This window comes from Pinus tabuliformis, chromosome 6 (genome assembly GCF_031772625.1).
Source record: "Pinus tabuliformis cultivar Carrire ecotype Pingquan chromosome 6, CPIR1, whole genome shotgun sequence".
Lineage (NCBI taxonomy): Eukaryota > Viridiplantae > Streptophyta > Pinopsida > Pinales > Pinaceae > Pinus > Pinus tabuliformis.
Genome location: NC_142292.1, coordinates 1,637,112,707 through 1,637,139,607, shown reverse-complemented (window position 1 = coordinate 1,637,139,607; position 26,901 = coordinate 1,637,112,707). Strand labels below are relative to the sequence as shown.

At 37.2% G+C, this 26,901-nt stretch overlaps 1 protein-coding gene across 1 annotated transcript; it reads left to right on the top strand.

The window, feature by feature from the left end:
* Positions 1 to 5,409: 5,409 nt before the first annotated feature.
* Positions 5,410 to 5,925, top strand: LOC149265208 (uncharacterized). The gene has a single exon (XM_089402097.1). It carries the CDS (start codon positions 5,410 to 5,412, stop codon positions 5,923 to 5,925), a length of 516 nt encoding a protein of 171 aa, XP_089258223.1.
* Positions 5,926 to 26,901: the final 20,976 nt, after the last annotated feature.

Here is a 26,901-nt window from a genome sequence, read left to right as displayed (position 1 = left end):
CCCAACATCACCCATTTTTTACTTATTTACTTCAAATAATGGGGACTATTTCCATTAATTTTTGGCTAAATCGCTTTTTAATATTTTATTTTGGTTAAGTGTCCTACAATTTTGTCATTTTTTTCATTTTCGTCGGATTTCTATTTTGATTACTTCATTGAGTTCGACTTTTCGCTATCTTTCCATCAGTACTTATTTCGTCTCATTTGGTTACACATTATGCAAATGGTGCTCATCCGAAGTTCAATAATTTTTACCACTTGGGTTAAAAAATGTACAAAAATGTATATTATTTTAATTTTTGTAAATAAATTAATAATCCATTTTAAATATTAATTCCTAGTCAATTTTCACTATTTTTTTCATTTTTCACTAACGGTCCTACAAAATCACCCAGCCAAATTGTAGAAAAATTAAAATAATGCGTTTTTGGGATCTCGGTAATTTATTCCAATTCCTAATTTTAAAATTAATTACCACACCTGCAATCTCAAAATTGCAAAGTGGTTGTAGTTCATTTTGAAGAATTTTTAATTCCACTCCAAATGGACCCCACTTCACCTAATTTCCTCCTTTTCGATATAAAACTTTCGAAATTTAAAAGCTCTGAAATAAAACTTCTAATATCCGATATCGGAATATTGGCGTTTTGGTTCGGTGTGCATTATAAAAAGTTATAATATTAGTCATCTGTCGAACTCCGATATTTGGTTTTAGGCAATGACTATTTTATTTTAACCTAAAGTTTTCTCACCTCCTTATGACTCCCGACCTCTACTCCTCTGTCATGGTGACGTCCCTCACCTCCCTTATCACTCCACCTCACATATCGCCCTCCACTCATGTCTATTCGAATCCATGGCCGCATGAATTTGTTTTTTAGTTTCGAGTTTGGTTTGTATGGTTTTTAATATAAATATATTATATTAAGAATATAATATAATTATATCTTAATTATAATTTTATATTTTAATTTTAATATAATTTAATTACAATATGAGTTATGATAGGTTTTCCCACCTATCAAAAAAATATAATTATATTTTAATTAATTTTTAAATTTATTTTAATTTTTAAATTAATTAAATTTTATTACAATTAGTTTTAAATTAATTTAGATTAATTTTATAATTACAATTAAATTAGTACTAATTAATAAATAATTGTAATTTTATTAGGATTAGATTTTAATCAAAAATTCATATTTTTTGCCTAGGCAACAAATTTCCAGAATTCTCACAGTTATGATTCTTCAACTTTGGAAGCTCATAAGTTGAGTTTTACTTGGCCAAATGAGGCCTAGGATGGCTTGTTGAATAGATAAAATTAGTGAGAATAATTCTGAAGTGGTTGCATAACCAGATTTGATCATTTAATAAGTCCAAAATTTAGTAGAAGATCAAGCTCCGAATTTTTAAACAAAATTAATTTTCTAAGTTTAATTTTCTGCATTTTTATTTGCTCATAACCTCTGTTGAATATAGATCCATTCGTCTATGTTCACCTTGACTGATTATATCTTTATAGGGATCAATGAAAAGCTCAGATTTCCTTTTATTTAATTAATTAATTAAGTTTTATTGGAGATATTTTGTGTTCCAGATTTGGTATTTTGTTTTTAGTTTATATTTTAATTGAATTTTGACTGGTTTTGGCAAGAATACAGTTGAAGAGATGAAGAGGAACAGATTTCAATCAATGGCATTACTCCAGCAATAGAAGAATAAGAATTTGGACCAATAAAAATTGTTGGAGCATAATTACTCTTCAACAGCTCTCTTATTTGGAATTTATTTTGTAAATTATAAATAGTGGTTTGTAGAATGAGTAAAAGGGAGTTAACCTTCTCTGCAATTCTGGAATTCTTAAAAGACATATTGTAATGGAGATTTAGAGTTGTAGGTGAGAGGAGAGTAAATCTCAGATCTGGGGGATTATTGGGGATTTTTCTTTTGCATTCTGAATTATGTATGGAGAGTAGAGCTTGCACTATTGCAACTCTTGTTTTAACAGCAGAAATTCAAGCATTGTAAAGGACTGTTGGAGATCAGAGCTAGAGAAACAGTTTCAATAAATTGGTATTTAAAATACTATTGTTTTAATACTGGTTTCATTTTATAATAGCAAAAATGTGTCATTTTCATTCATATTTGTGCATTATTGCCGATGTGAGTAATTTGCCTCAATAATCTGTTGTTATTTATCTCTGCTCTTGTGTGCTGAACTCTGATTTTTGAGTAACTATTTACTCAGAAATCAGTCTTTTAATTCTGATTTAACAAACAATAATATTTTGTGAACTATTTCCTTATATTATTGTTTAATCATTCAAGTTACTAATTTAATAATCATCATCATTTTGTGAACTACTTTTTAAATGTTGTTGATTAATTATCTCAGTTAATAGATCTCTGAAAAGAATGTGTTTTGGTATTCATAATATCAGTTAATTCAACTACTTCATTAACTTGATATTCATTATAAGCCAGACATATTTAAATCTCAATCATTTAATTACTTTGCTCTTGGTTGGCTTCAATCTACATCTTCCTAATTAAGATAGGCTCATGATATCTTTCATTTTGCTTGTATTTTAGGATTATTTTGAATTTAGATTTAATTCTACATTCTCAGAAGTCCTCTTATCAAAGAGGCAAACTTTAGTTGTGGCTTGGCTGAGCCTCGGATCAGCTTAAGGATCACTTTCTTGCCTGATCAACAAGAGGGTTGATCTCATGTCTCTTCTCTATTGGTAAGTGAAAGTCATACTTTAAGCCAGTGGAGATAGAGAGAAGGTAACTGGACTTAGTTTAACCAGTCAGAACCACCATTTCAACGGAAAAGGAGCTGCTCTAAGTTTCTGACCGGGTAGTCTCCCTTATAATGTTGTAGGTAGAGATGTTCGAGCTCCCTCTCCTCTTCTTCGACCTCCCTCTCCTCCTCTCACCAGGGCAAGGTCAACTACTGGGGTTGCATTATCTTTGAGTATGATTTTTTCCTCCTCTATCCCTCCTGATTTGTATCCTTGTGATGAGTTTAATGCATTATCTTCATCTGGTAAAGGTAATGGCACAATTGATAAATCACTACCCCCCATATCTCTGGTCTGTCCCCTTCGCTCCCCCACTTCCACTTTCTCTATCATCCCCCCATCGCTCCCAAATGCCCCCACCCCCTTAATATCCTTGTACCTGAGGCAGGGCCTTCCTCCCCGAGATATCAAACTCGATCTAAGGAAAAAAATAATAATAATAATAAAGGTCTCTGACCATATTGGTTTAGACCTGATACAGTCCCCCATCCCTCCTAAGCTTCCTTAGGGCCGACCCACCTCCCTCTCAAAAGCACAAATCCAGGCTGGAGACGAGATCGCTTCTGGCAAGAAAATAACCATCCACAGGGCACTTAGAGCATTGAACCCCCTATCCGATCCCCCCTCATGAAGATTGTCTCTTTCAACTGTAGAGGGCTAGCTAGGCCCAATAAAAAATTAGCCCTTCGAAGATTGATCTCTGTTGCACTAGTCGATGTTATTTTTCTATAGGAAACCTTAGGATCAGCTGAAGCCATCTCTCATCTCCTTGAATCGATGCTCCTTGGCTGGACCTTTCTTGGCCTTGATGCAAATGGACGATCAGGTGGTATTGCTCTGGGTTACAACAAGCGTTCCATCAATCTCCGTAATTATTGGGGAGGCTCAGGGTATATTGGGGCAGACTTGTTTTCAGCTAATATGGGTATGGAGATTCGGACTATCAACGTATATGGGTCGTGCCAACACAGGCCTTCATTTTGGGATCATTTTCTAAGTACTGAATTATTGCAAAAGGAATTCTTAATCATGGGAGGGGATCTAAATTTCTCCATAGGCCACTCTGAATCCTGGGGACACCGAGCTCAAATGGATCCCCTATCTGCCTATTTTGAGAATATCTTGGAATCCCACAATCTGATGGATATCCCCTCAGCTAAATTGCAGCCCACCTGGAGGAACAACAGAGCTGGGGAAGACAGTCTAGCTCGAAGACTTGACTGATTCCTAATCAAGGAAGGCTTTCTTAATCTGGGACTAAATCATAGACAATGGGTGGGATCGGGTGGCATCTCTGATCACCTGCCAATATACTTGGAAATCTGTGGGGGGCCTGGGAAACCCAAGGGTCCCTTTAAGTTCAGCTCTTCATGGTTAAAGGACCCTACCTATGTTCGTATGATCACAGACTTTTGGAAGGCGCATCCCCCAGCTGCTAGAGGAAACATAGCTGAGGGTTTTGCTCACAATCTAATAGAGATGAAGAGACTCTCTAAAACATGGGCACATAACAAGAGAATACAGGACGATCAAACCCTAGAGGATGCGGAAACAGAAATTGTTGATTTTGAAAATAACTTGGGAGGGGTTTATAGCTCAAATAAACATAAGGACAAACTCACTTACTTATATGTCACTAGAGGAAAAATTCTAAAGGACCGTGAAGAAGCGTGAAGGCTGAGAAGTAGGGCAATCTGGCTGCTTGAGGGAGATGATAATACAAAATTCTATCATAATTATGCAAATGGTCGGAAAGCTATTAATACCATCTGGAAGCTCTCAAATGAGCAAGGTCTCACTATAAACACTTTCCCTCAACTGGCATCAATGGCATCCTCTCATTTCAAGCAAATTTACAGGGCTCCCCCCAATGTAAATCTTGCTGAAATCATATAAGTGGCTTAGCTTTTCCCACGATTTGTGGAACAGGAGGATGGAAGAGAACTGACTAAGGAAGTCACCCTAGGAGAATTGGAATCCACTCTCAAATGGTTCAAGAAAGACAAGAGCCCAGGGTCGGACGGATGGTCGGTTGAGTTCTATCTAGCTTTTTTTGAGACTCTTGGTGCAGACCTCCTCAAGGTAATTGAAGAAACCAAAATCAATGGAAAGATGTATGAACCTTTCAACTCTACATTCATCGCACTCATTCCAAAGTCCGACAATCCGTCCACCTTTGATGACTATAGACCTATCTCATTATGCAACTGCATCTATAAGATCATGGCTAAAATCATAGCCAATCGAATGAGGCCCATTCTATCCACCCATATATCTCAGGAGCAATTCGCCTTTCTACAAGACATGAGGCAGTGGGAATAGCATAGGAGGTATTGCACTCATTGCATTCCAAGAAAATGAAAGGTATGATTCTAAAGGTCGATCTCTCTAAGGCTTTTGACAGAGTTAACTAGTTGTATATAAGAATGCTTCTAACCCACCTTGGGTTTCCATATGATTTTATTAAATGGATTATGAGCTGCATCACTAACATATCATTTAGTGTTCTGATTAATGGGGCAGCTTCACCCTTTTTTCATTCTGAAATAGGCCTCCATCAGGGTTTCCCCCTATCTCCACTACTCTTTCTCCTAATCATGGAAGGGCTCAGTAGGCTTGTTAAAGAAGAGTTCAGAAGGGGCAGACTGCAGGGTATAAAAATCACAGAAGGATGCATATTGACTCATTTGTTATTTGTGGATGACGTTTTGATATTTCTCAATGGAAGTATTGGGGATTTGACCAACATGAAGAATACTTTCTCTTTGTTCCAATCGGCCACCGACATGACTGTAAACTGCAACAAGTCCACCTTATCAGCGGTTGGATGTTCCCAATATGAGATACATTTTGCACTACAAAGATTCCAGTTCACCCTTCTGAGATTGGAGGATGGCCTTCAATACTTGGGTTACAAGTTGAAGCCTCTGGGATACAAAATTGCAGATTGGACATGGCTTATTGCCAAGATGGAGAAAATACTCAACATATGGCATTACAAATACTTATCCAGGGCAGGCAAACTCATTCTCATTAAAGTTGTTCTGGAGGATACTCCGGTCTATTGGATGTCATTGGCATGGATTCCTAGGCGTATTCTCTCCAAGATATAGGCCTTATGCTGCAGATTCCTTTGGAAGGGAAAACAGACAAGCAAAATATTTGTATGGGTCAAGTGGGAGGCACTCAATCTGCTTAGTAGGGTTGTTAAAGAAGAGTTCAGAAGGGGCAGACTGCAGGGTATAAAAATCACAGAAGGATGTATATTGACTCATTTGTTATTTGTGGATGACATTTTGATATTTCTCAATGGAAGTATTGGGGATTTGACAAACATGAAGAATACTTTCTCTTTGTTCCAATTGGCTACCAGCATGACTGTAAAATACAACAATTCCACCTTATCAGTGGCTGGATGTTCCCAATATGAGATACATTTTGCACTACAAAGATTCCAGTTCACCCTTCTGAGATTGGAGAATGGCCTTCCAATTCACAAGTCGAAGCCTCTCGGATACAAAATTGTAGATTGGACATGGCTTATTGCCAAGATGGAGAAAAGACTCAACATATGGCATTACAAATACTTATCTAGGGTAGGCAGACTCATTCTCATTAAAGTTGTTCTGGAGGCTACTCCAGTCTATTGGATGTCATTGGCATGGATTCCTAGGGGTATTCTCTCCAGGATACAGGCCTTATGCTACAGATTCCTTTGGAAGGGCAAACAGACAAGCATAATATTTGCATGGGTCAAGTGGGAGGCACTTAATCTGCTTAGTAGGCTTGTTAAAGAAGAGTTCAGAAGGGGCAGACTGCAAGGTATAAAAATCACAGAAGGATGTATATTGACTCATTTGTTATTTGTGGGTGACGTTTTGATATTTCTCAATGGAAGTATTGGGGATTTTACCAACATGAGGAATACTTTCTCTTTGTTCTAATCGGCCACCGGCATGACTGTAAACTGCAACAAGTCCACCTTATCAGCGGCTAAATGTTTCCAATATGAGATACATTTTGCACTACAAAGATTCCATTTCACCCTTCTGAGAATAGAGGATGGCCTTCGATACTTGGGTTACAAGTTGAAGCCTCTGGGATACAAAATTGTAGATTGGACATGGCTTATTGCCAAGATGGAGAAAAGACTCAACATTTGGTATTACAAATACTTATCCAGGGCAGGCAGACTCATTCTCATTAAAGCTATTCTGGAGGCTACTCCGGTCTATTGGATGTCATTGGCATGGATTCCTAGGGGTATACTCTCCAGGATACAGGCCTTATGCTGCAGATTCCTTTGGAAGGGCAAACAGACAAGCAGAATATTTGCATGGGTCAAGTGGGAGGCACTCAATCTGCCGAAGAAATGGGGTGGATGGGGCATAAAGAAGTTAGAGGATTTCTCCTCAGCTTTGGCAGCTAAACTTGGATGGCAACTCATTACATCAAACAGCCTATGGACAAGGGTGGTTGTTTCAAAATACATCGCCCCTCTTAATTTGATGGACTGGCTAAGACAACCACAAAGATACCCCACAGGGATATCAATCATATGGAAGGTTGTAATTAAATCTTTGGACATCATCAGAGCTGGTATTACTTGGAAAATTCAATCTGGAATGGCTGTGAGGATTGGACAGGACCCATGGATTGGTTGTGGGAATGCCCACAGGCTGCCAGTTGAGCTCAGAAACTTTCTCAGAGTAGCAAACATTACCCATATCGGCCACATAGTGGACCCCGAGCATACCACATTATTTCAGCAAGCATGGAAATCGGCCCATAGACTGAACATTCCACAACAATGGAATGCCTATATTGGGGCTCTTACTAAAGCTCACATCCAGTTAGGTGAAGGTGAAGATGAGGTAATATGGGCGCTCTCGAAAGCTGGGAAATACACTCCTAAGGAAGGCTACCTTGTGCTAGCCGAAGCTCGTCGACCACAAGCCATCGAGTCCTGGTGGAAGCACTTGTGGAAGCTCAAAGCACCCCCCAGGAACAGACTTCTCATGTGGACCATACTTAAAAACAAAATTCCCACAGGAGATAACCTTCTCAAACGAGCACAGCATGGCCCATTTTGGTGTTGTCTTTGCAAAAGCAACAATGAAACTATTACCCACCTATTTATCGATTGTCAGGCCGCACAAGAACTCTGGCAATCGATCTTATCAGTGGTTCCATCTCTGATCAGGTGGCAAGGTATTACTGTCAAGGAGGCCTGGTCAACATGGTGGTCAAGCATTGTTCCAACAAAGCTTCGGAACCTCCCGCTCTTCATTAGCTGGGGCCTTTAGATCACTCGCAACAATCTCATCTTCCAGAACGCCGCACCGCATTGGCCTTCCATTGCTACCCGTATACTGTCCGATTACTCTATCATCCCTGATGATGATGAAACCGCTCGACCATGATCCATTGTCCCTGAAACCATTAATCATTCGAGGCCTTGGGATTTCTTTGATGGTTCCGCACAGGAGGGAGGGTGTGGTGGAGGGGCCATACTGTATCTCACTGATTCCCATTATTACAATATTCAAATGGGATTAGGATGGGGCACGAATAACTTCACCGAACTATCCACTGCTAAATTCCTCATTCAATTTGCATTGGAAAATCACTGTAGAGATCTACAACTCTTTGGGGACTCAAAAGTTGTCTGTGACTGGTTAAACAAAACAACTAGATGTTCTGCATATACTTTGAGACATATTCTGGATGAGGCTCTCCGACTTATTACATTTTTTGACTCATTTGCATGCCATCACATTTTCAGGGAACGAAATGCAGCTGCCGACAGATTATCCAAAGAAGCTGCGGACAGGCCTCTCGGCACTTGGATGATTCAGGAACATAGGGAAGGAGCCCATTATCAGTACTATCATCGGCCTTTTATGGACATAGCTATGTAGCAGGTTCACAGGGAGCCTGGCTACATGTTTTATTTTGCTTATTAGCTTTCATCTGTAAATATTCATATGCTTTTTCAAATCAAGAACAATGTGGTACTCTACATGACTAGAGCTTTTTTTTATAAAATTTTATGCTGAATACAACTGAGAACTTGAGAAATTATTTTTTTGACAGGCAATACCTCTCTTACAGCATATGCATCATGCATATACAACATGTAATTTTCTTACTTAATGGAAATTACAATTTTTCCAAGGGGAAAAAAAGGTTAGAAAAACAAATAAAAAATAAAAACCTCGTTAAAAAAATTTAAAATAATTACCGAAAATATCTATATATATATATATACATATAACAAACAAACAAACGATCCAACAGCTGACAGCGACTGCGGTTTAACTAACAGTTGACCGGTATGGAGGATATCGAGGAGATGGAATAGGTAGATTATTCGGCGGACCCACTTGAAGGCATCGCCATTTTTGGTAACCCTTACCATCCTCCTGCACCAGCTGCTGCCAACATCGCCGATCAGCACCCACTACCTGTGGTTTCGCTGCCAAACTCACCCATACTGCCCGCATTGGAGGCACCTCCCCTCTCTCCAGGTACCGCCCTTCTCCTATCAACTTACTTGCCCGATGATTTCGCTCTCGATTTCTCTTCGCCGCCCCGAAGCAATGGCCCCTCCGTTCCATCGAAATCTAGGGCTGAAGTAAACCCTCCCATCGCTCCAGTAGAAAACCTCCCTGTTGCAGATCTTGCGGAGACTAGGGCTGATGTATACCCTCCCATCGCACCAGCAGCGATCCCCCCCGTTGCAGATCATCCGAAGCATCCGGGGGAAAATAGGTCGCCAGGGACAAACCCTTTGAGCTCTGCTGAGATCAGGCCTTCGGGCAGCTTCAGCACACCTGCCCTAAATCCTCATCCCGTAAAACCCTCTCCGAGGGTCGGGACATCTAACCCGCTCGTCGACCATCCTACAGCTCCTCGCTCAAAGAAGACAAAGTGTATCAGAGAAACAGTGAAAGACATAACAGTATCATTTGGCGATCCATCCAACTTTGAAGAGACCATGGCACTAGCACGAACGACACTGGTAGGCCATGTGCGAGGGCAAACTTTCACGGCGGAAAGACTAAAATCATGGGTGAAAGAAATTTGGGGTGAATTGTTCACGGAGCTGCCGGAGGTACAAAAGCATCCGAGAGGCTGGTTCTCACTTCACTTCGCAAAAGAGGAACACACGAACACCGTTCTAGCACAGTACTGGCACATAGAAATGGCACCAGTACTATTGAAAAGATGGAGCCCTCTATTTGACCCGGAACGTGAGCAGATCGGAGCAGGACCTATCTGGGTTCGATTGCCGGGGTTACCACTACAATACTGGTCTGAGGAGGCATTCATCAAGATTGGGAATGCGCTGGGAACATACTTAGACCACGATCGATCATACAAGGAGACAAATGAACAAATCATGGCCAGAATTCTGGTCCACCTGGATACCAGGGAAGGGTTAGAGGGTAAAATGACCCTGAGATGGGGGAACTTCAGCAGAACACAGATATTGGATTATGAAGGAGTTCCCTTCAGATGCAACTGGTGCCACCAAGTCAGTCATGTATACAAGGATTGTCCATTAATCATCAGCCAGGATGGATCGCCCAAGCAGGCACAATCGGACCCAGGCAGGGCACCCCCAAATATTCCGCGACCGCCAAGGAATAGTGCACCTCCAACAATTCCTCGTTCGCCCAAGAACAGTGCGGATCCCCGAGGCACCCCAGCAAAAGAGCTTGAGCATCAGAAAGGCCCGCTTTCGCCTCCAATGACTAGGGCACGGGCAGCAGCAGCGGCCGCGAAAGATCCGGGTACCTTTCCTATCTCTCTATCTATCTCATCTGATATCTCTCTTGTGCACGAAAATTCAATTGCTTGCACTATGGTTCAGTGTGATATTCCCCCTCCCCCTCCGACGACTTCCTCTGCTCCGCCCTCTCTGCCTTTCTCATCTCCGCCCCCCTCGCCCATTTCATCCCGGTCGTCTTCATCTCACCCCTACTCCCTTCGCCCTCGGGCACCTCGCCCGGAGGCTTCTGAACCCATTGCTGGTCTGGGTATTGTCCCTCTTGACACTGGGTACCATTCTACCCGGGGTCGAAAATCAAACCTTAACAAAGCTATTAGACATGCGGCGCCAAGCTACCATCATAGGGGTCCTTAGAGCTACAAACCCCCCTAAGAGTGGTCCCCCATGAAGTATATCTCCTTTAATTGTAGGGGTCTGGCCAATGCCCCTAAAAAGCTAGCCCTAAAACGACTTTTTGAGGTCGAATCTCCGGATATCATTTTGTTACAAGAAACTCTTGGATCGGCAGAATCCTGTACTCGCACACTAGCCTCTGTAGGGGCTCGATGGAATTTCATTGCCATGGATGCCATGGGAAGATCGGGGGCTCTGGCGTTCGGTTTTAACCCCAGCTCAATCAAGCTGGTATCATCCTGGGGCGGACAGGGGTTCCTAGGAGCAGACATCATCTCCATCGAACTCGGTCTCCCCCTTCGGATTATCAATATTTATGGACCTTGTCATCAGAGGGAATATTTCTGGAGAAAAATCCTCAGCTGCAACCTCCTATCTCTCGAGCACATCATCATCGGAGGAGACCTGAATTTCTCCCTGGGATTCAGTGAGTCATGGGGAGAGGCGGCCCAGATTGACCCCATCACAAATTACATGAGACAATTAATGGAGCAGCACGATTTCATTGATATCCCCGTACAGAAGCTTTAGCCTACTTGGAGAAATAGAAGAACAGGAGAGGTTGCCTTGGCCAGAAGATTGGATAGGTTCCTAATGAAAGGACCCTTGGTTCACCGGCTGCATTCATACAAACAGTGGGTAAGCAATGGAGGCATCTCAGACCACTCCCCCATAGCCTTGGAAATTCGGGGTCCGGATCAGAAACCAAAGGCTCCTTATAAATTCAACCATCTGTGGCTACAAGACCCTAGCTTCATAAACTTGATCACAACATTCTGGAGAGCTCACCCCATTGATCGAGAATCTTCGTTGGCAAGGGGGTTCGTGAAAAATCTAACTGAGCTAAAACACTTAGTGATCAATTGGGCTAAGGAGAAAAAGAAGATCGAAGATGAACACCTTATCAAGGTGGAGGACGACTTGAAGGGCCTTCTGGACGAGAGAAATCTAGGGTTCTTATCACAGAATGACAAGGCGCGACTGGTGGATCTGGAAAATCAGAAGAATGTTATCCTAAAGGGAAGGGAGGAATCTATCAGGCTTCGCAGTAGAGCTACATGGCTGAAAGCTGGAGATGAGAACTCCAGATTCTTCCATAATTTCGCCAAAGGAAGGAAAGTGGCAAATACCATTTGGAACCTCCCCCTCCCTGAGGGAGGCCAGGCAGATACATTCAACAAGTTATCTAATCTGGGTACCTCACACTTCAGAAACCTATACAAGAGCCCTGCGGGCACAAATCTGGCGGAAATCATCAATGTGGCCACCAAATTTCCCAGATTTGTAGAGGAAGATGATTTAGAGGACCTGGAAGCTCCTGTCACCATGGTAGAATTGGAAAGCACTATAAAATGGTTCAAGAAGGAAAAGAGCCCTGGACCGGATGGATGGACTATAGAGTTCTACTCTGCGTTCTTTGAACTTTTGGGAGGAGATATTCTTAAAGTTGTTGAGGAGAGTAGGATCTCGGGAAGTATCTATCATGCCATTAACTCTACATTTATTGCCCTCATCCCAAAATCTGACAATCCATCCTCCTTCGATGATTTCCGCTCCATATCCCTTTGCAATGTGCTTTATAAGATCATTGCTAACAGGATTAAGCCCATTCTTTCCAGACATATCTCACCACAACAATTTGCTTTTCCGGAGAATAGACAGATTCATGAAGCCATAGGATCAGCACAAGAAGCAATCCACTCCATCTGGACCAAACACCTCAAATGTATCCTGCTGAAAATAGATCTTTCCAAGGCATTTGATCGCGCAAGCTGGTTGTATATCAAAATGATCCTCATCCATACTGGCTTCCCTCTCTCCTTAATCAATTGGATTATGGCTTGCATCACCTCCCCCACCTTCAGTATTCTGATCAATGGATCTGCCTCTCACTTCTTTCACTCTGAAAGAGGGCTTCGTCAGGGCTGCCCACTCTCGCCATTGCTCTTTCTCTTGGTAATAGAAGCGCTCAGTAGGCTCCTGATTTCTGCTAACAGGGAGGGATCTATCCGAGGCCTTAAAATATCAGACATCTGTTTCCTCACTCATCTCTTATTTGTGGACGATGTCTTAATTTTATTGGATGGAAGCATTCAGGACACAACCTCATTCTCTCGCATCCTTGACCTGTTCTCAAGGGCGACAGGTATGGAAGTGAACAGATCAAAATCTACTATCACTATGGTTGGCACCACTGTAAATGAATCTCATGTTGCTAGAACGGCTTTTCCCTATAACCCACAGCCTCTGGATAGAGGGCTCAAATACCTGGGATACTGGCTCAAACCGACATGTCAGAAGATCGCTGATTGGGTATGGCTTGTGTCGAAGATAGAAAAGAGGTTAACCTGCTGGAGTCACAGATATCTCTCCAGGGCTGGGAGACTAATCTTGATAAAAGTTGTTCTAGAAGCCACCCCTGTATTCTGGATGGCTCTGGCATGGATACCCCGGAACATATTGGCTAAACTACAACAATTGTGCAATCGATACCTATGGGCTGGGAACCAAGACAAACGAATCTTCGCATGGATCGGATGGAACAAGATTGCCTTGCCTAAGAAATGGGGAGGATGGGGGCTGAAGGAACTCCCGATATTTGCAAAAGCTCTGGCTGGAAAAATGGGATGGGCTCTTCTGACTACCCACAGTCTTTGGACAAATATTGCTTTCCACAAATATATCTGGCCTCTCAGCATCAGCGATTGGGTAAGATTGCCTACATGGAACAAAGCAGGTATATCCTCGATTTGGAAGGCCCTTCTGCACTCCTTACCCCTCATCAGGGACAACCTAGTATGGCGCATCAGAGACGGTAACAGTGCAAGAATTGGACTTGATCCCTGGTCCGGAAGTGGAGGCAGACATACACTCCCACAAGATCTAATTGCATTTCTCTCAGCTCGAAACATAAAGGTTATTTCGCAGATTGCAGACCCAGCACAATCAGACATATTCCATCAAGCATGGAAATCGGCAATCCAATTAAATATCCCGAGAAGATGGCACACTGTATGGGATGAATACAGAGATGCATTAGTGGAAGCTCACATTCGCATCTCGGAGGGCCCGGATGAACTTGTTTGGCATCGAGCAGATCACGGTGTATATACACCCAAGGATGGCTATATACATCTCATCGAGCACCGGAAGCCTGAAGAAATTGCAAACTGGTGGCAGAACATATGGAAATATTCCGCCTCCCCTCGATCAAAGTTATTCAGTTGGTGCATACTAAGGAACAAAGTTCCCACTGGTGATCAGCTTATGAAAAGAGCTATTCACGGACCCACTTGGTGCGTGCTCTGCAAGGAAGCCTCGGAATCGATAGAACACACATTCCTGAGATGTCGTGCAACCATAGACCTGTGGCGAAATCTCAAGGCGCACACAAATTACGTAGGAGATTGGGGGGGACAGGATATCATAAGCGCATGGAATGAATGGGAAAAGAAAAATAGAGGGACGAAATCGATAAACCTTCCCATCATTGTTAACTGGGCTATTTGGAAATCAAGGAATTGCGCCATTTTTGATGACAAGCCTATTCACTGGCCCTTGCTCGAGGCTAGTATTGTAGCTGCCCTGAGGGAACTTCCCGACCCTACCCCTCCGCCATCTCGACATCCCGTTCCGCCTCCTGCCATCGACCCAAGCATGCCTTGGGCATATTTCGACGGCGCTGCAAACCAACAGAGCTGTGGAGGAGGCTTCATCCTCCATGTTACAGAAAATCACCATTACAAAATTAAGGCTGGCCTGGGGGTCGGAACAAACAACTTTGCTGAACTGATTACACTTCGTCACCTTCTACACTTTGCATTGAGGCACCATTGCATTAGCATCAATATTTTTGGAGATTCACAGATCATTATTAATTGGATTAATGGCACAGCTACTTGTCACATGCACTCACTCAGCACTATACTACAAGAAGCACTCGATCTCAAAGCAGCATTTAACCATATTTCTATCTCTCATATATACAGGGAACACAATAAGGGTGCCGACAAACTTTCCAAGGAGGCAACGCTGATGGACAGAGGACTATGGGAGATTACAGAGATCACTGATCAACAGGAGCAAAAATTTTACCACCGGCCATATATAGATCCAGGATACCCAACTCTGGATCAGCAAATAGCACACTAAATATATTTATTGTTGACAGCTTTCCACAGAAACATACTGTTATTTTGGTTTTTTGTTAGAATGAACAGATTAATGCAATGAACTGATAGCATACCCTGCGTGGTAATGCAACAATCAGCATTTGAAGATACTCTGTATATAACAGACCCTTATGTAAAAACTGCTTATTATTGAAATATATAATGATTTTTCCAGGGGAAAAAAAAAACAAACAAACAAACAAAAATTGAAATTGAAATTTAAGAATTTTTTTTAAATTAAAATTATAAAAATCTAAAAATAACATGAAAAGGAATTTAAAAAAAAAAAAATCCAAAACAATTAAAATTCAAAAATTAAATTAAATTTAAAAAATGTAAATTTTATATATATATATAAAATATTTAAATTACAAACATTAAAAAAATAATAATAATTAAAAAATAAAAATAAAATAAAATAAAAAATCACTCCCTCCACTCCACCCCACCACTGCCCTGCCTCCCTCTGCCTCTCCACCCTCCTCACTCCATCTCCCTCCTCGCCCCACTCCCCTACCCGCCCCAACTCAGGCCCCCCCCCGACCCCCCCCGCTCCCTGCACACCCCTTACCTCCCTCCCCCATTGTCCGCTCCCGACTCCACCCCTCCCTCGCTCCCTGCTCACCCCCTCCCTCACCCTACTCCCTTCCCCACGCCACCCCACCCCATTCCTTTCCCCCCCTCTCCCCTCCCCACTCAGCCCTCCCGACCCACCCAAGCCCTAGCATGCGACCCTTTAGTCCTGGATGGGGTCCCGGGCGGGCAGGGAGGGTCGAGTGTGCACGGGAGAGGGGGAGGGAAGGGGTGTGCAAGGATCGGGTGGGGAGGAGAGGAGGGCCAGGGAGAAGGTGGACAGGGAGCGAGGGAGGGGAGGGAGGTATGAGAGGGGGTCGGCGAGGAGCGAGGGAGGGCAGAGATAGGGTAGGGTGGGGAAGGTGGGGAGTGAGGGGGGGTCAGGAGGGACGGTGGCAATGGGGTGAGGCGGAGTGAGGCAAGGGAAAATTTTTTATTTTTTATTTTTTTTAATATTTTTCTTTTAAATTTTATTTTAAATTTTTAAAATTTAAAATTTTTTTATATTAAAATTTAAATATTTTTTTAAATTTTTATTTTAAATTTTTAAAATTTAAAATTTTTTTATTTTAAAATTTAAATTTTTTTTTTAATTTTAATTTTAATTTTTTTATTTTTATTTTTTAATTGTTTTGAATTTTTTTTTTTTTTTTTGGGTAATTATTTACCCTTTTTTCAAATGACATTTTTATTTTTTATTTTTATTTTTAACTTTAAAAAATGTTGTTGTTGTTGTTGTGTGTTTTTTTTAATTATATATACAAATATATTTTAATTTTTTGTTTTTTTTATATTTTTGTATTTATTTATGTTTTATTTATTTAAAACTTTCATTTTTACAAGTTAATTTTGATTTTTTTTACATTTTTATGGTTTTTTTCGTTTATATATATATATATATATATATATATATTATTTGATTTATTTTTTGTCATGAATCATCCTCTTGCAACCCCCAGGTAAATTTATTTATTTTCAAGTTTTTAATTTTTTTTAATGTTTTATTTTATTTTTGTAGTTTTTTTATTTTTCTTATTTTCTAATTTTTATTTTTTATTTTTTTATTTGTTTTTTATTTTATTTTACTCTTCTTCTTTATTTCTTTTCTTTTTTAATTTTAGATGGTATGCTTAATTTTTTTGACATTTTATAGTTTTTTTTATGTCATTTCTATATATTTTTTATATTTGATTTTTTTGGTCATATTTTTTTATGTTTTATTATTTGTTATTATTTTTTTATTTTTTTTATTTTCTTTTCAATATTTGAATTTTTGTTTTCTTTTGTGTTTTTGTGTTTTTTTGTATTGTTTTTTTTATCAATATTTGAATTTTTGCATTTCTATATTTTTTTGTATTTGATTTTTTTGTTGTCATGATTTTTATGTTTTATTACTTGTTATTATTTTTTATTTTTATTTTCAATATTTGTATTTTTTTTTTCTTATGTATCTTTATTTGTATTTTTGTTTTCTTATGTATCTTTCATATATATATATATATATATATATATATATATATATATAGGGTCAGTGTCGATGTTTGTCTAGCAACCGGGATCTCATTATGTGCAATTTGATAGTTGGTTTTAAATTTTTCGTTATAATGAATCGAGTTTGCCCCATAATGCGTTAATTTCATGGTTGGTCTTTAAATTTTCATTACAATGGGTTGAGCTCACCTACACTGTGTGTCAATTTAATAATTGATTTAAAAAAAAAAAAATGCAATGTATTAAGTTTTCTTAAGCTAAGATTTTAAAATCGCTATACATTTAGCATTTAAAAAAAATTACTCTTGGTATAATAACTCTTTCATTTAGGTGTTCATTTTTAAAGGTTTTTTAGTCATAAAATTTTTCCATAATGTCATGCTTGAAATATTTTGAAAACTTAAGATTGTTTTGTAGTCATAATCTTTGGTTTTAATTCCATGGTTGAAAAATTGTCAAGATTTTAATGTTTTTCTAAGTCGTGATATTTTATCTTTAATGCTATGGTTGAAAATAGTTATAAGTATTTTTTCTTAGCACCATGCTTGAAAATTGTTGGAATTTTAAGGTTTTTCAAAGAAGTGATATTTTAAATTTAATGTCATGGTTAAAAATCGTAGGAATTTTAAGGTTTTTCAAAGACGTGATATTTTATCTTTAATGTCATGCTTGAAAATCATTGGAAATTTAAATTTTTAAGAGTCATGATATTTTATTTTTAACGTCATTATTAAAAAAATGTTGAAAAAAAATGTTATTTCGGCATCAACACTTTTTGATTTCAAGGTGTTTTTTGCACCAAACAAAATGGCTCTTATTGTTTTTCACTATTATTTTTTTTAAATATTGAAAATTTACTCTTAAAAAAAAATGGTGATGCAAAATCGACACTTTTTATTTTTGGGTTGTTTTTTCATGTTTTTTTAGGGTTTTTTGGCTCGAGTACCCGTTTTGAGGTAATAGTTCACGTTTGATCAGTAACTATGTTATTTCTATTTTGTTTTTTTTGCAGGTCTTCATTCGCTTGGTTTTTTAGACTTGAGATAAGCAAGAAGCCAACCCTTTCTAATCTGTAATATGATCAGGGAAGTATTTTTTGTTTCATCGGAATTTGAGGATTCTTTAATTTTGTTTCTATTCATTAAAACCCCAATAGGTCTTTAATGTATTATCGGAAGATTCATATTGGATCATTATAATATCATAACTCTCCTAATAAGAAAGTTCTGATAAAATCATTATCCAATCAAATATTTATGATAATTAATATAATTATTAAAGGGGTTTTTGTTAAAAGGCAAAGTTGAGCTAAGCGCTTCTTTGCGAACATAATAATAAAAGGCCTGACCCCACAGGATTGCCATGTAGTATTATCAGAGCTTCTGAATATCAGAACTTTTCATATGAGCATCACTCAAAATAATCTGATATCTCTTTTCGTCCATCCTCTGATATATGACACCTCGGATACTCCGATATCCTCATATTGTTGATCTCTGATATTCCCAATCCCTCGATTCTCCGATAAAACCCTCCTATCCATATCGGAACTTCCTATCAATTGTCACTCTTTTCAACCCTTGATATCAAATCTCTGACACAAGACCTCTGATATCCCTTCCCACTTATATTTTTAGTCGTTACATTTTAAATAAAAACCTATCGGAAAGTAAGAATATTGCATGTTTCAAAGATCCAACCATAAGATTTCTCCGATAATTTTCTTTCGGTACGCTCATGTGTGCTGACCCACATGAATTCATGTTTTTCACTTAGCAATATGAGTCAATAATCATATTATGCCTCTCATCGATGCAACTGAAATAAAACACTTACATTCTTTATTGCTCATATTTGCTACAAATAGAGGAAGATTCACGCAAAACGCTTGTAGCAAATTTTATCTATGCTTGTTCCAAATCTTACCACTGCCAAGTTGAGTTGAACCATTACATCACACTCATTCATATTGTTTTCCCTTTAGTGATATTACTTTCTTCTTAATGGACTCAGAGCCTCTAATTGGTGAATTTTTGAATCTCGATCCTCTGCTTTTCATTTTTCTGAGATCTTTCCTTAGAATTTCAGAATTGCTAGTTATTGGACTCTTGGATTTGTATTATATTGAAAGCATTTAAAACAAATTCTAAGATTTTCCTCTCTGAGATCCACATTTCCTTTTCCTTCACTATCATGTCCATTATACTTAGTAAAGGAAATGGCCCATATTTCATTATCTTCACTAGAATTTTGTGGTCTCAGAGTTTTATAAGTTGATTTTGGCTTCAAAAAGGTTTTCGAGATCTTTAACACCCAATTTATTCTCATATTTATTAAATCTCGGACTCCTTTCCTTGGAAGCTTATTTTACAGGTAAATGTAAGTGCTCTTGCAATCATTTTTACAAAACTTCAAATTATCTCATTATTGGAATGAAAGTCATTGGAACTACTTTATAAAATTTTACGAAACTTGTACCTTCGATGCGTGAATTTTTGATATACTAGAAAGGCAATGTTCCCACATTATACATTTAACAAGAATTCGTTATCGGACATGATCAATATCGTAAGTTTTGTTTGTAAAAGTTACACAAAAACTTTTGTTCCAAGATCTTGATTCCCTTTAATATTTTAAATATCAGGACTTCTTGTATTAGAGGTGAAATTTCATTAAACTTCCAAAAACCAAATGTCACTGGAAACATTATGAAGCAAAGTCTTTATTTATCGAAGTTTTTCCCATTCAGATTTTTGGAAAACTTGAGCTCTTACCTTTAATTTCGTCAAATCCAAGTATTTATTCATCAAGATGACTTTGTGACATTAGGGATGTACATTCTTCATAGTATATGCACATGGGCCTCTTTTACTCTTCTCGGCAATCTACTTCACTAATCAAAAATTTCATCACATGTGGTTTGTTTACGTATTTTCCTTTCACTCATATTTGGATGCAGCGCACATGGTGTGTGGAGCATGATTGTTCAGAGGTCTTTGTTTCAGCCGGATGTATACCCCAGGAAGTTTGTACACCCCTCCACGTGGGGGGGTGCGGGGAGGACTTGTCCCCTCCACGGGGGTCTGGGGGGGCTGATCCCCCCCCCCGACTAGGGGGTCTGGGGGCCAGCGGTCCCCCAACGGGGGCTTGGGGGCAGTGCCCCCGAAGCTAAAAACAGATGTAAAATTGCCTTGTAAATGTATAGTAATTTCTAGTCAATCTGAGCCGTTCATTAGGCGGATGATCTGACGGTAGATCTTATGTTTAGTTTAGGGTTTTTTGCCCTAGAAGGCAACCCCTCTCTTTGTATGAGGGCATTGTATTTGAGGCTGTGTAATAGATGTGTATTCTGTGAGCGAGAAATAGAGAGGTGAGACTGTAAGAGAAAACAAAGGATATTACAGCGAATTTGTTGTAGGTTGTCTCTTCATTTTGCTGGATAATAGAAAGGAAGGACTGGCTGTTCGGGGTGGACGTAGCCCAAACTGGGTGAACCACGTATATCTGTGTCTCTCTTGTTTTGTGTGTTTTCTGTGTTTATATTTCTGCAATATTTTATGTGTTTCATTGCTCCGTAATATATAATTTTCTAACACATGGGCCTCTTTTACTCTTCTCAGCTATCTACTTCGCTAATCAAAAATTTCATCACGTGCTTTGTTTACTTTTTTTCCTTTCACTCATATTTGGATGCACATTTTTATCTCAATCGTCTTTTAATAAGAAGCTTAATTTGCTTTTCAAGGCACTCTTGAGCAATCACTATGTTAATGCATCAATAAAAAAGGAATTTGGAACAAGTAAAAGTAATGGAACATGGTTAAGTTCTTTCTGATTTCTCTTATATTTGATTTTTGATATATCACTCTATATTTAGCATACAAAATTTGAAGACCTCTCTATCTACAAATATGTATTACATTTTTGGATTTCGTCTTGATTCTGGACAATTTATGAAAATCATGGAGTAGATATGAAACTTTTAATATTATGAAAACAATTATCATTGCAATTCATAAAGAAGCATATCTTCATTCTCATTTCTGATGAATTTGGTTTACTTCAAATTCCTTGGACATAAAACATTGTTTTCTTTTAGTTGACTACTTACTTTAGTTTAGATTTAATAAATAATTATTTTAGGTTAATGAAATTTCAAAAGAATTCAATTTCTTCATACTTTTAATTCTAATTAAAGGAAGAAGTAAGATTTTATTGGAGAAGATGATATCTCTCAAGTAAGGTTAAACGAAATTCTTCAATGGTAAGTTTCATACGCGCACTTTTCATTCATTTTCGTTTCTTTACTTTTAGTTTCAGTTTTGTTTTTAGTTTTTTCTTATATAGAACTTTGTTTTGCAACTCTTCATAAAACTTTTCACGCCTCTACTAGATCAAATTTAGAACTCATTCTCCTTTGTCTAGTTTGCTTTCAAGTTTTTAGGAGAAGCAGTAATGATCCACTTTCTTGCCTGATCAGCAAGAAGGTTGGTCTGATATCTCTTCTCTATTGGTAAGTGAAAGTCATACTTTAAGCAAGTGGACATAGAGAGAAGGTAATTGGACCTAGTTTAACCAGTCGGAACCACCATTTCAACGGAAAAGGAATTTCTCTAAGTTATCAACTCGGTGGCCTCCCTTATAATGTTGTAGGCAGAGATTTTCGAGCCTTCAACATTTTTGGCGCTAGAATGAAGGCCATGGTTACTTGTTTTCTATTGGAGTTTTTGTATTTTAAATTTTTATTTTAATCACAATGGTTGCTCTCACACTTCCCATTTAGAGTTGTGTCTCTAGATGTGCATCTGCCAATACTCCACCATAAATAATAAGACACTTATCAAAGGTAAAGTTTAACGGTAAGAGCAATGTTTCTACATTTGATCATGCTTTATGATTCATTTAAATTTTTTCAAACTCTACTTTTCATAATATTGATGAAGGTATTCTATGCAGGATTTTTACTCTTACATTCTCAAGAAAAATTAGAAACTGGTGTCAATCTCTTTCAATTGTCTCTATTCACAATTGGGACCAACTCATCACAAAATTCCTTTATAAATTTGGCGGATATGATTATGAACAGGTATGTGATGAATTCAAATATTTACAAAGGTTTGAAAATGAGTCTCTTTTAGATTTTACCGTTATATTTCAATTAATTTTGTTGATATTTAAAGCTAAAGGTAAACCTTTAGGAATTGAATTGATAGATTGGTTTGAATATATTTGTTCTCTTCCTCCCATTTCAAATCCATATGAAACAATTGCAAGCTTTGATGACTCTCCTTCAAATTCTAGTAATATTATCAAAAAATTTGATATAGAGGTGCATATTAATCATGATGAAGTGGCCTCAACCATGTATGATAAATTCTTAAATTTAGTACAAGCCTCTTACAGTATTAATGATAATCATGCTAATGAATTATTCTCATAAAACTTACAAAAATTTGATAATCAGCTGTAAGAATATAACAACAATAATCTTGAAGGACTATCTACCACGAAATATGAAAATCACTATGAATTAAATTCAGAAAAACATATTATAAATCAACAAGTACAAGCAGAAATTGAAGTTTCCAATAATATGTGATCTACTGTACAAATTTCTGAATTTGATCATGTTGATCAAAAGACAAATTCAGGGCAGCCAAGCAATATTCTTCAAGAAAGCATTAATAAATAAATGAATGATCATAAATCTGAAATTTGCAATGAAGAAAATGCATAAGAATTCACAAATAGATATAGTTTCATATGCATTTCTTCAAGCCCTCATTTTTCCCTCTATCCTGATATTTTCGCTAATAGCAATTTATCCCCTCTTTACATTAATGTTATTCCACAAAACAGAGAGGTTGATTTAAATAACTTTCCTATTAGTTTTTATCAAGATAGATAGACAATTATTGATCATTCTTCTGGCATTAACGAACATGTGCCTCATATTCCTTCTTGTTTTGATACTTCGGATGTGAATGAAGAGAATCCTAGAGGATGTTGTGAAGTTATTTATGATGATTACTTTGACATTAAAGATGTTGATTTTTCTTCTTTCAATTAAACCCTCATGATCAAAGTCAAATAACATGTGAAAATGAATAACACTCTAACTCAGAAATTTTTCCAACTAGTTCTCATTTTCAAACAATTAATCATACTCATGATTTCAACATTCAAGAACCCATTCCAATCTATGATTTTTATGATGATCAAATTCTCACTCATATTCATAGTCTTGACCCTCTCTTAAATTCACAAGTTGGTATTGGCAATCATTCGAATTCCATTATTCTGGCCAATTCTTGTGAAGAGGAAATTGCTTCAAGTTAGTCCCAATTGTGTTGTAACAACAATTGTAATGCTAGTGTAAACTACGATTTGATTTTGTTATTGTTCCTTCACTTATTTTGTTTAGTTTCATATTTGTTTTATGTTTTCATTTTTCAGTGTTTAGATATCTTATGTTGGCATATTGAGCAATTTAGTATTGAAAACTCAATTAATGCATTGCCTGAATGGGAAAAATGAATTTTCAAATCATAATCATGAATACCATGAGCTATTACTCTTCCAATTTTAATTGATGTTAATCTCTTATCACTTGCTTCTTTCTTCTCAAAAGCAGTGCCAACAAAAGAGTGTATTTTCACAATATGACCAGCTATCTAATTCTATTAATGATCTTCCGTTGAATCTAACAAACTTCCATCCATACTCCATTGACCCATTTGAAAGACATTTGGAAAGTTTTCCTTCACATAAGATTATTAATAAATTAACATATGCACATAAGACTGACAAATTTTTGCAGGCCATTGTATCTAAAAATTCATTTCCACAATTTGGCATGTTATCTTCTCCTTTAAACATCTTCTAATCATTAATGGAAATCCATCCAAATTTCTATGATCCAATTGAAATTCAGCTGGAAGGAACATTTCAAGAGAAGGTAATTGTAAATAAGTTGCTTTTTGTAAGTATGTTAGCAATAAATGTACATTCTACATTCAAATTTAGTTCTCTTAGTTTAATTATATTTATATTTTTGTTACTGATGTTTGACTTGTACATACATGCAGGAATTAAAATGAGAGAATGGTTACATTGGAAGTATGACTATACCTAGTCATGTTTCCTTCCATTCAGTTAGCAATAGGAATAGATTAATTTAGATTAGATTCCTTTTCTATTTTCATTTATTTTATTATTTCATATTTTTAATAAGCAAGTAATGAATCCGAGTTTTTCTTGGCATCCCCTTTCATTTTTTGGAAAAGTGGCTTAGAACATATCAATGTTCTTATATAGTCAGATTATATACACTTGTGATGCACTTGATTGCATTGCTTTTGTATAAATTCATCACATTGTTAAAAAATGTTTTTTGTGATAAAATCATGTATGAAGAAATTTCAAGGAATTGTTATGGCTTGGCAATCTTTGATTCACAAGTATTTATCAAAGGCTTATATTCACCACTCTTGTCCTCCGATGTAAATTTGAGGTGGATGCAATCTCAAAGTTCATTTCTTAACATTTTAGATTAAACAAGTAGATGATGTTGAACATATGTGAATTTTGAGAAATACATGGGAGAATTTGAAGATTCATGAGGTAAATTTACAATCAATATTCTTCCACGTATGTATTTTATAGGTTCATCTTCATCTATTGTTAGTTTCTCTTTTTCATAGTTTATTTCTTATTTATGTTTTGTTTCTTTTGCAGGTCTTCATTCGCTTGATTTTAGAGACTTGAGATAAGCAAGCAGCCAACCCTTTCTAATCTACAACATGATCAAGGAAGTATTTGTTGTTTCATCAGAATTTGAGGATTCTTTAATTTTGCTTATATTCATTAAAACCCCAATAGGCCTTTAATGCATTATCAGAAGATTCATATCGGATCATTATAATATCATAACTCTCCTCATAAGAAAGTTCTGATAAAATCGTTCTCTTGTCAAATATTTCTGATTGTTAATATAATTATTAAGGGGTTTTTTTAAGGTAAAGTTGAGCTAAGCAATTCATTGCGAATATAATAATAAAAGGCCTGACCCCACAAGATTGTCACGTAGTATTATCGGAGCTTCTGAATATCGAAACTTTTCATATGAGCATCACTTAAAATACTCAGATATCTTGATCCTCTGATATCTCTTTTCACCCATCCTCTGATATATGACATCTCTGATACTCCAATCTATGATATTCCCAATCCTCTTATTATCCAATAAACCCCTCCTATCCTAATCAAAACTTCCTATCGGTTGTCACTTTTTTCAACCCCTGATATCAAATCTTTGATACAAGACCTCTGATATCCCTTCCCGCTTATATTTTTAGACATTACGTTTTAAATAAAAACTTATCAGAAGGTAAGAATGTTGCATATTTCAAAGATCCAACCATAATATTTCTCCAATATTTTTCTTCTGATATGCTCATGTGTGCAGACCCACGTGAATTCATGTTTTTCACTTAGAAATATGAGTCAATAATCATATTCTGCCTCTCATCGATGCAGCTGAAATAAAACGCTTACACTCTTTATTGCTCAGATTTGCTACAAACGGAGGAAAATTCACACAAAACGCTTGCAGCAAATGATCTTATCCATGATTTTATCTATGCCTATTCCAAATCTTACAACTGCCAAGTTGAGTTGAACCATTGCATCGCACTCATTCATATTTTTTTCCCTTTAGTGATATTCCTTTCTTCCGAAGGGACTCAGAGCCTCTAATTGGTGAATTTTGGAATCTCGATCCTCTGCTTTTCATTTTTTCGAGATATTTCCTTAGAATTTTAGAATTTTTGGCTTATTGGACTCTTGGATTTGTATTATATTGGAAGAATTTAAAACAAACTCTTAGATTTACCTCTCTGAGATACACATTTCATTTTCCTTCACTATCATGTCAATTATACTTAGTAAAGGAAATGACCCATATTTCATTGTCTTCACTGGAATTTTGTGGTCTCGGAGTTTTGTAAGTTGATTTTGGCTTCAAAAATGTTTTCGAGAACTTTAACACCTGATTTATTCTCATATTTATTAAATCTCATACTCCTTTTCTTAGAAGCTTACTTTACAGGTAAATGTAAGTTCTCTTGCAATTATTTTTACAAAATTTCAAATTATCTCATTATCAGAATGAAAGTCATCAGAACTACTTTATAAAATCTTACAAAACTTTTACCTTCGATGCGTGAATGTTTGATATACTAGAAAGGCAATGTTCCCACATTATACATTTAACAAGCATTCGTTATCGAGCATGATCAATATAGTAAGTTTTGTTTATAAAAATTACACAAAAACTTTTGTTCCAAGATCTTGCTTCCCTTTAATATTTTAAATATCGGGACATCTTGTATCGAAGGTGAAATTTGATTAAACTTCCAAAAAACAAATGTCACCAGAAACATTATGAAGCAAAGTCTTTATTTATCGAAGTTTTGCCCATTAAGATTTTTGGAAAACTTGAGCTCTTACCTTTCACTTTGATTCTCTCATAAACTTGTAACTTCAGAATATTAGGTTAAGTATCTTCGTAGGTCTCTGATCAATTCATTATGATCTTTCACTATGCTAACATGAAGTCTTGTTTGATTATCTTTATATACATGCTACTTTCATGTTATCAT

Coding starts and splice junctions, on each gene's coding strand:
- LOC149265208 (XM_089402097.1), top strand. CDS start 5,410: ATGGAAGGGCTCAGTAGGCTTGTTAAAGAAGAGTTCAGAAGGGGCAGA.